The 10,073-nt window shown below is 40.3% G+C and overlaps 1 protein-coding gene across 1 annotated transcript in view; it reads left to right on the forward strand.

Annotated features, from left to right (window-relative positions):
- The first annotated feature begins 1,590 nt into the window (after positions 1-1,590).
- TENT2 (terminal nucleotidyltransferase 2) overlaps positions 1,591-10,073 on the forward strand; it is a 25,898-nt gene continuing 17,415 nt past the window's right edge. Inside the window, exons 1-4 of the mRNA XM_072416318.1 lie at positions 1,591-1,735; positions 8,565-8,802; positions 9,740-9,854; positions 9,931-10,022. Coding sequence (XP_072272419.1) covers positions 1,620-1,735; positions 8,565-8,802; positions 9,740-9,854; positions 9,931-10,022 — 561 coding nt within the window. The 5' untranslated portion in view covers positions 1,591-1,619. The remainder of the gene's footprint in view (positions 1,736-8,564; positions 8,803-9,739; positions 9,855-9,930; positions 10,023-10,073) is intronic.

Consider the following 10,073-nt stretch of genomic DNA (forward strand, 5'->3'; position numbering starts at 1 on the left):
CTCTTCTGAATCTGCAGTCAGATGTTTTCATGTTGAGTTTATATAGTAAGCATCTCATCTTCAGAACTCATCCCTTAGCATTTTCAGGGTTCAAGCCTGTTCTTATGGTGCTGTGATCCAAGAGAGGAGAGGAGCTCTCTAAAAGCCCCATCTATATCTTTGTGATTCAAATTATTTTTTGGAATGTAAGGTAATCTATGGACAAAACTTTGCTATTATTTTTATTGATACTAGCTGCCGAGTGTACATTAGCCAAGGAAGAGCTATGGACTGCATTGAAGTCCCCAATGATGACAAAGGAAAAATCTATTGTGCCCTGAAACATTCCAGCACATAGGGTCTGATTTATTAAAGCTCTTCAAGGCTGGAGAGGATACACTTTCATCAGTGAAGCTGGGTGATCCATTAAACCTTGAATGGATTTATGCAAAGTAATTTTCTATTTGCTAGCTCATGTTTTGAATCCTGGTCCAGATCCATTCCAGGTTTGCTGGATCGCCCAGCTTCACTGATAAAAGTGTATTCGCTCCAGCCTTGGAAAACTTTAATAAATCAGGCCCATTGCAACCAGCTACTCTCATATTGACCCCTTAATGTTACATAGGTTTTCATTGATTGATAGAACCCCAAAAAATTAGCAATGTATGCATGTAATAAAATATGTGCATAAAAATTCAGACTGCATTACTACATTTTTTGCTGTATATGTAAGAAAGGTGATTTGGGGGTGCCATCGAGAATCAGCCCACCAATGTATGTAGCATGCTTTACCGCAGCACATTGATTTGAATAAGCCCTAAATGTAAATTGTCTATTTTGTGCAGACTTGTAATGATTTGTGGGGTGAGTGAGAGAGACTGCCTGGGCATGGGACGTGGGGAGAGAGTGCCGGGGACAGGGCAAAAAGCTTTTCTTGTCAGTGTCCTGAGATTTTCATCCCAAGATGCATTCAGAAGTGCTAGAAAATCTCTACCCCTTGATATAGTGGTCACTGTAATTGGTGTCCCTATAGGAACTTTTGCTGCTCTTTTAACTTAAAGTTTTATATTTCCCATCACTTTCTGTACTGGTGACAGTAGGAGAAGGCTGCAAAGCTTTAATGAGGTAAGTATTATAGAGAACTACTCTGGGTAGTTTCATGACCATGGTGACAATAGTGTCTCATTTATTCGTGTGAACCCAGCTTGTTGCCTTAACCAACATTCTACCCAAAGAGGGAGCTTGCCATTCAGGCCCCATGCACTGCCAGACAAGTTCTCTGTAGAAGAAGCTGATGGATGGCTTGATTTGCAGAAAACTTACCTCTCAAAGTTTTTAAAGATGTAACCCTTATGCAAGTTGAGGAATGTCTGCAGACAGATAATTTGTATAATAATATTAATATTGCACATAAACGTAAACAAAGATATCTCTATTTGTTTATAAATTCCATTTCAAAGATGTAAGCAGATTTGTGAATTATATAGACCAGCTATCTATTCTATTCAAGTTTGTGTAATGGTATATTGGTGTTGAATTTTTTTCTGGTTTTGTTTTTTAATAATTTAGCAAGTGTTTTTTTTGTTTTTTTGTTTTTGTTTTAATGCATAATAACATGATCATTTTGTAGTCTTTCTAGAATGCTGATGAGTGGAAATGCTCTGCCTATGCATCCAGTGTCCCCAACGCCATGGCAATTTGGAAATCGCAGCCCAATAATCAACCCAAGTTCTTCTTCAACATTCCAAAACAGGAAGTGAGTCTTTGCGTAATATCTTTTGGAGTATCTCCATTAATTGTGAAATATGTTTTTTAATATGCTTTGCTTTACACTTTACAACCTTTTTTTTACAAACAACTATGGTAAAAAAAAAGGTTGCAGTCTGTAAATCTGTATGGATGGTAGCTTGCACAAAAATCTAATTATAATTAGTCTTTAAGCAATAAACTTTCACGCTTATCTTTAAACATGTATCATATGTCTCATATTTCAATATAAAATATTTAAATATGTTCAACTTAATGTAAGGGGTTATTATTAATATTATTAATAAACAGGATTTATATAGCGCCAACATATTACGCAGCGCTGTACATTAAATAAGAGTTGCAAGTGACAGGCAGATACAGGAGGAGAGGACCCTGCCCCAAAGAGCTTACAATCTAGCAGGTGGGAATTTACACACAATAGGATGGGAGATATGTAGTGGGGGAAGTAGTGATGGTTTCAAAAGACAGAAGAAGACGGTTAGGCAAGTTTGAAAAAAATGGGTTTTGAGTGCTCCTTTAAATGAGCAGAAAGTAGGCGCAAGCCAAATAGGACGAGGAAGACCATTCCAGAGAGTTGGAGCAGCTCTAGAGAAGTCTTGTATCCGTGCGTGTGATGAAGTTGAGTGAAGAAGCTATTAGTAGGTCATTGGAGGAGCGGAGAGAGCAGCTAGGGTAGTACTTTTTTACCAGGTCAGAAATGTAAGTGGGACAATAACTGTGTAGGGATTTGAAGGCAAAGCACAGGAGCTTGAATTTGATTCTAAGGTGAAATGGAAGCCAATGGAGAGAACTACAAAGAGATGCAGCAGAAGAGGAGCGGAGAGAAGGATGGATGAGTCTGGCTGCAGCATTCATAATAGATTGTAGAGGAGAGAGTCGGGTTAGTGGAATACAGAGAGGAGGATGTTACAGTAGTCCAGACGAGAGTTAAGAGCATGTACAAGGAGTTTGGTGGTCTCAGGGGACAGGTAGGGGCGGATTTTGGAGATGTTGCGTAGGTGAAAGTGACAGGACCTGGAAATGTTCTGAATATGGGGGGGTAAATGAGGGAGCAGAATCAAGGGTAATGGCAAGACAATGTGCCTCAGGGGAGGGCCGAATAACAGTGTTGTTAACAGTTAGATATATGTCAGGGGGAGAGTTGGAATTTGAGGGGATGATGATGATGAGTTCTGTTTTATCCAGGTTGAGTTTCAGGAATCGGTCAGACATCCATGATGAGATGGCTGACAGGCAGAATGAGACCTTATCCAGGACTGAGGGAGACAGGTCAGGGGGGGACAGATAGATTTGAGTGTCATCAGCATACAGATTGTACTGTAAGCCAAAGGAGGATATGAGACTACCGAAAGAGGAGGTGTACAGAGAGAAGAGGACCGGTCCAAGGACTGACCCTTGGGGAACACCAACAGGGAAGAGAGTGGGCGATCAAGGAGACTTAGCTCTGATGAGGTCATTGGCCACTTTAGTAAGGGCTGTTTCAGTGGAGTGGGCAGCTCTAAAGCCAGACTGGAGGGGGTCAAGGAGAGAGTTGGTGCTCAGATAATGGGTGAGTCTTTTGTAGACAAGGCAATTAAGAAGTTTGGAGACATTTGGGAGAAGGGAGATAGGACAGTAGTTAGGGGGTACGGAGAGGATAGGGAGAATTTTGGCATGTTTAAAAGCTGAGGGGTATTTACCAGTAGAAAGGGAGAGGTTGAATAGTTCGGTTAGGGCAGGGGCCAGGGTGGAGGAATGGGCACGGAGTAGATCAGAGGGAATTGGGTCAAGTGGACAGGTAGTAGACGGAGATGATGAGAGAAGAGTTAAGACTTCGTCCACAGTAACAGGGCTGAGGGAGGCCAGTGATGATTTACAGGTGCAAGGGGTGTCCATGGTTGGAGTGGCCCGGTGAGCAGAGATATCATATCTGATTTTGTCTATTTTATCTCTAAAGTAGTTGGCAAATTCTTGGGGGGGAGCAGGTGTGGGGTTTAGGAGGGAATCAATTGTTGAGAAGAGGTTGCGTGGGTTGGAAGCTTGAGAGGAAATGACTGCGGAGAAAAATTTTGTTTGGTGACAGCGAGCTCTGTGTTAAAGCTTTGCAGCTTGGCTTTATAGTCCATGAAGTCAGTGCTGAGGCCAGATTTCCTCCACTTGCGCTCAGCTGCACAAACAGTCTTTTCTAGCTGTTTGGTGTGATTGTTGTGCCAGGGTTAGGGGTTGGCGGGGCTAGCGGAGGGTGGCAGGGGCAACATTATCCAAAGCCAGGGAAAGAGAGTGGTTTAACATGGTGGCAGCTTCATCTGGGGAAGTGATTTTGAAGAGGGAGGGGGTTAGGGGCGCAAGGCAGTTTGAGAAAAGGTTGAGGTCAAGGTTACGGATATCTCTCTGCCATTGACCAAGTCTGAGATGTGGTAAGGAAGGGCAAGGGTTTGATAGGTTGAAGGGGATAAAGTTATGATCAGAAAGGGGAAATGGTGAGTTGTCAAGGAGGGTGAGGTTGCAGAGCTTAAAAAATACCAATATATTGTTGTCTGTCACTCTAAAAGTTGCTGCTCCATCACAAATAGAGAAAGCTAATCAAAAATCTTTTGCTGTGCTTTTTTTTTTTTTTTTTTTTTACATATGCCCATTTCTTGAAAGGTGTGTAAGCATACCTTTTGGAAGTGTGTGCTTATTTTTTCTGGATCCTATAAATTAGCTGTACAGACTTCCTTATAATAGACAGAAGGCATTTTTTTTGCTACTGACCTCTACATATTCCTGTAAAGGTGTGTAAGCATACCTTTTGGAAGTGTGTGCTTATTTTTTCTGGATCCTATAAATTAGCTGTACAGACTTCCTTATAATAGACAGAAGGCACATGCATCTCTCTGCTTCTTATGCGAGAAGCAACTTCCCGCTATCAGTTTGATGACACATTTTATTAGGAAGAGCTGGCAGAGTTCACACTGCCTCTCCCTGCCCAGCACCATCTCACTGTGCTCCACCTTTCATCCAAAGCTGGTGGGGTAAGGTGAACGGCAAGTCTGATGTTGTTCTACCTTGTTTTGCAAGGGAGCAGAAGAGTGTTTTTTGCACTGACAACTCCCCATCCATGCTTTTTTTCCCCTGACTTTCAGCCCCCTGAGTCTGAAGTTGACAGCAGTGTTTATTTTGCAGAGGACAGTAAGGGGAAGTTGAGTAGGGAGCAGCAACATCGCTTACTCAAGGTGAGGGACCTTTACCAGGTTACGCCTGAAATAAACTCCAGGGGCAGTTCAGTCATTAAAATATATGGTGGATGTATCCTGTACAGATTGTAGTGATCATGTAGCTTGAATCCCATGTGAATGAATTAGCTTTATCTAGGTAAAAACTCCAAAAATATTTTAGCAGCTAGATCTGTAGAAACACTGCCAAACATTATAATTAATAATTAAAATTTTGCAATAAGGCAGGTAATTTTTTTATTTTATTTTTTTTGCAGAAGGGACAAAGGATGTCCCCTCAGCCCTAGCATAGCCCTACTTGCATCATTGCAATTTAAATGCACTCACCTGTCCCATTCAATTGTGAGCACAGCTTCAATGATTGGCTAGAATACTGCTGTGCTGTGTTCAACCCAGAAATTATTTTTATTTTGGAGGGGGGGAGCTCTAGGCGGGTGGCAGCCCCTGTATTGTGATCCAACTAATCAGTAACCACCCAAAAACAGCCCGTTGGTGCGCCCGGCAAAAAGGGGCTGCAGAGAACGCTTTACTGTAACTCCCCTTAACTGGGGTTAAATGATTTTAGTCCCAGCAGCCACAGGGTAAGCTGCATTAAGCTATACTGCATTAAGCCCTGCCTAAACCTAGATTTTGAAATGAGAACTTTACTTCTGCTTATAGGCAGTATTCATAGTTTAGTGAATAGGCCAATAAAACAATGGGGGAAAAAAAGATTTAAAAATTGTAGTAGGAAAATTGATCAAGGGAATTGTGGAAAATGTGATACTTCAACTTTTCCCAGTAACAAATGGTTCACTATAATGTTTATCGCTTAAGGTACATTTTACTGTTTTTTTTTCTTCCTTCTTGGTAATTGCCTAGTTGTATGGAAAGGGTCTCATCTGTAACCACTGAATGACTTGTGTCCTTGGAGTATGCATGTGCAACAGAGCCATGTCTCCGTGGGGCTGGTATGCCTGCTTGTCGATTTAAAATAGCTTTAGAACAAAACATAGAGTGAAAAAGTTATTTTTTTTTTTTGTATTCTGTGTATGATACACCTTTACTCGGTGTGGATTTTATATATGTTTTTATCAGGGAGCAATAAAGTGCTTGCAAATACATTACACAGTATTAGAAAGAATAAACAAAAAGTGTTCTGGCTTTTATAATGACCAACATGTTTCAGTTGCCTTATTTTACCCTACTCTGCTATTATCTGTATCTCGTTACCTCAAGAAGAGGATTGACTCACGCCATGTACCAGTGCTGGCCCAATCATCATTCATTCTTCATAGCCCTGTGTGAATGGAAAATGACTCTTGATGTACCAGAAATATTATACTCCCATTTTTGGATTTGACATGAAAACAGTGTCTTTCTATCGCTGCATTCCCTAGCATGTATTACACAGTAACAAATAATTAATGGAAGTTCCTTTTTCATTTACATATACTTTTCAGTATTTTTTTAAGCCGGGTGGGAAGAAATTGTAGGCGGGTGGCAGCCCCTGTATTGTGACCAAACTCTTTAGTAACCACCCAAAAACAGCCGGGTGGGTGCTGAAAAGTGCAGGGTGGTGCGCCTTAGCTAAAAGGGCCTGGGGAGAACCCTGCTTTTATGACATTTTGTTTACATTTTTTCAAGGCCATAACCCCAAATTCACCCAGGAAATATTTTTGGACTTTGACAAGATTGTTGTTTCTTAATCTCCCATAATATATATACACAAAAATTAAAGCTGCTCATTACCCTCCCCATTTGTTTTATAGAAGTAGAAAGTTCAGTTCTCCTAAAATGCCAACTTCAGATTTTCCCTTTTCCTTCTTGGACTCCTTCAAATAGTGTTTATTTTTTACTTAATTTACACTCTTTACACTCAGAATTAGGGTGCCGTGTGAACTCTGGGTGCACAGCGATGTACACTCCCTTTACTGTTCCAGCATATGTTATAGGAAACATGCAGAGCTCTATGTGATGTTCTTATAGTCTGTGGAGGAGGCTTAACCTCCAATTCTCTTTTCATGCCCCATTATGAAGTATTGGGGATGCTCAACACAAAAGCACTGCGGTTCTACCTTATACTGAAGATATGTTACATAATGGGAAATAAACTTTCCAACCAAAATGTAATATTTAACATTATGGTGTGCAAGGTTCATTGGCATAGTGCCCCAAAGGTTGTGCACTCTGGGGTTTAATGGCTTCTTTAGGGTCTTACATGAACCTGTATTTGCAGCACCTGTTAATCTGGCCAAACAAATGGCTATCAGATGTAGAAGCTATAGAAGCCCTACCTAAACATTCCACTTAATTTGTATCTAGTGATCTAGGCTCTCATACTTTATTATTACTGTTAGGGTTAAATAAGTTTATTCAATCATTTTGTAAGGTGTTCGCTCATCCCCTCTGCTACCATTTGGTTGGGTTGGCATGCAGTAGGATGTTCTGGTTGCAAATAAGGCAGACATTGTGCAGGGAGTAAGTTTAGAGGGAGCAGGGTTTTAATGATCCAGTTGACTGATGCATACCGTTTACAGGGTGGAGATTGAGTATAGGTTTTATTTAAATAGTTAAAATATTGTAAAGGCTTGTGTTGATGGGCTTGTGCATTTGACCATTCTTGACTACAAGTAAACAAAACCCTGTCAATGCAACCCCAACTTAAATCCTGTGCACTCCCTCCACCAAAGTTTTAACACTCTAGTCTAGTGCCATTATGAAAGTCTATCATACTTGCAAAGCTCAATCACTGTCTTTTATTTTTTCCTGTGATCCACATGTGCATCCATTATTATCTCATAGATTAGCTGCAGTGCTGCCTTTTACCAGGCTAGAATGCACTTGAGAAATGTCTCAGTCCTGTCTCTATTTCCTTGTATGTTCTCCCAAGCAAACCTTCAAAGCCTAGGTGTAGTGACTTGTCTGGTGCTCAGTTGCTGGTCCTTAAAAGTAAAAGGAACATTGTTAAAATGTACTGTTTTCAATGTTGCGTTTTTTTTTTAAAGTGTTGTATTTTGTTTGCAATTTTAAAATGTAAAAACGTGCAGTGAATTTGGGTTCTTTTTTGCCCAGATTACCGTTTTTACTTAGACAGATTCTACATATTGAATCGCTTTTACGGTAAGCTATTCAGGTTCCATATTTCCTCACTGTAGCAAGAGGTTAAGTTATGCACTGCTGAATATAGTGTAAAACTTTATACCTGTCAGAAAGATATTCTATCTATGACCTCTTCTTTTGAAAATGCTTTCTACTGGACTATTATTCTGACCTTCCTGCTTAAATGCTTTGCCACTGGCTTGGACCAAGTACGTTGATTAAAAAAATAAAGTTCCATACTGGTTATGGGTCATTGCCTAAGAAAGTATTGAAGCCAAAAAGGTCAGTGTAAAGGCCAAGCAACTAGCATTTTTAGAAGTTGGTCAGCAGTGGCAACTATCATATTTCTCTGACAGGTTATTTTTAAAGGTCTATCTGCTTGTGTTGATGAAACGGTGTTCCATGTCTTTCACCTTCACCAAACCACTGGAGTCCTTTCATATTTATCACTACTTCTTCTGTACATCTCATTTCTGGTGGTGGTCTTTGCAATGTGACAGATTACAACAGTGCATGGTTTTCTTTTATTTTCATCTTCAGGAGGAGAAGTGATGAGGGCAATGGGCAGTTCGATGTGAAAAGGCAAAGATTTCATTCCCCTGTCATCCACCAAGCAGTGCCTTTAAGAGATGACATCCGTCACCATTTTCCAGGATCCGTGGGACCACTGCTTAGGATGGGGCCGCCACCACACGAGATAAATGAGCAAGTTTCATCTTCTGGAGATACCTGGTTGTTTGACCTCATAGAAACCACTTTGCCTGTTGCTAAAGACAAGGTATTAATACCTCTAGTTTAGACTTTCTTGTTGTACAAACCAGTGTGTTCCTATTTATTTAAAAGGAAACCTTGCATTCTGTAAAAATGACTGGTTCCTTTAAAAGACTGCTTGTCCTAATCACTGCTGCTGTGCATACACCTAAAGGATTTACACTATTGATTGTATTGTGTGTGGATGCTGTAAAAGATAAAATATTTAGTTTTGGTTCAGTAACCTCCATATATTTAAAGACTAGGTTCATGCTGATCAGAACAAAGTAAGTTGGAGAGAAACCCCATTAGTCTGCAGCTGTGCCTTTACTGTCCTGTTAGTATTCTACAGGCAGGAAATTAATGCTGTAACTGCATGAAAAAGTGCCATATTCTTTCTGGGTGTGTGTAAATCTCGGAACCCAAATAAACTTCTTCAGCGTTTTACTTTGTGATTTGCTTTAGCAGGAAAATTGGCTCTCATATTTACGCATCCCCTGACAGGTTTCCTTTAAAGCAGAGTGTTTGGCCATCTTTATTGGCCAGGCGGGGTGGATATAACGCCCACATATGTACTCAGGAGTTACATTGGTTTGGCACTGAGCCACAAGTTTTGCACAGTGTACTCTGTATTATAATAAAAGACGGTAGTCATTTATAATCGGCTTTTGCTGCAAAGATTTGTTTCTTCTTCAAAAAAGCCACCTTGTCAGCATTTGTAAGAAATCAGACAATACTTCCTTTTTAAAGGCACCATGTCATGAGCTGATGGTACCAGCTGTACAAACCTCTCCTGATGTTTAAGTTCATAGTGTAGAGACTTGGCTACTTTTATTTTTTAAAATCAATTAAAGCTGTACTTGCTAGTGTATAATTTAGAGAACTAGATCTCATTGTAAAACAAAAATGTATCCTAAGGTTTTGTGACCTGAAACATGCTTTTGATTCCTATTACTTCAATGCAGCTGAGCCAGCAGATTTTGGATTTGTTTCAAGCCTGTCAGCAGCAAGTTACTGACTTGAAGAAGAAAGATGTCTGTCGAGCAGAACTCCAGAGAGAAATTCAGCAAATCTTTCCCCGTAGGTACTTGGACAGCTGGTTTGAACTATTTGTTTCTTATTATTCTGTTTCATGATTATCCTTTACTCTTTCTAGAGAGCAGGCTGTATTTGGTTGGCTCTTCACTCAGTGGGTTTGGCACAAGAAGCAGCGACGCAGATTTGTGCTTGGTTATCAAAGAAGAGCCAGTAAGTCCTTGCATTCAACTTTCCCTGTATAGAATGTGGAATTGCTAGTTA

The sequence above is a fragment of the Pyxicephalus adspersus genome, chromosome 6 (assembly GCF_032062135.1).
Source record: "Pyxicephalus adspersus chromosome 6, UCB_Pads_2.0, whole genome shotgun sequence".
Classification (NCBI taxonomy): Eukaryota; Metazoa; Chordata; class Amphibia; order Anura; family Pyxicephalidae; genus Pyxicephalus; species Pyxicephalus adspersus.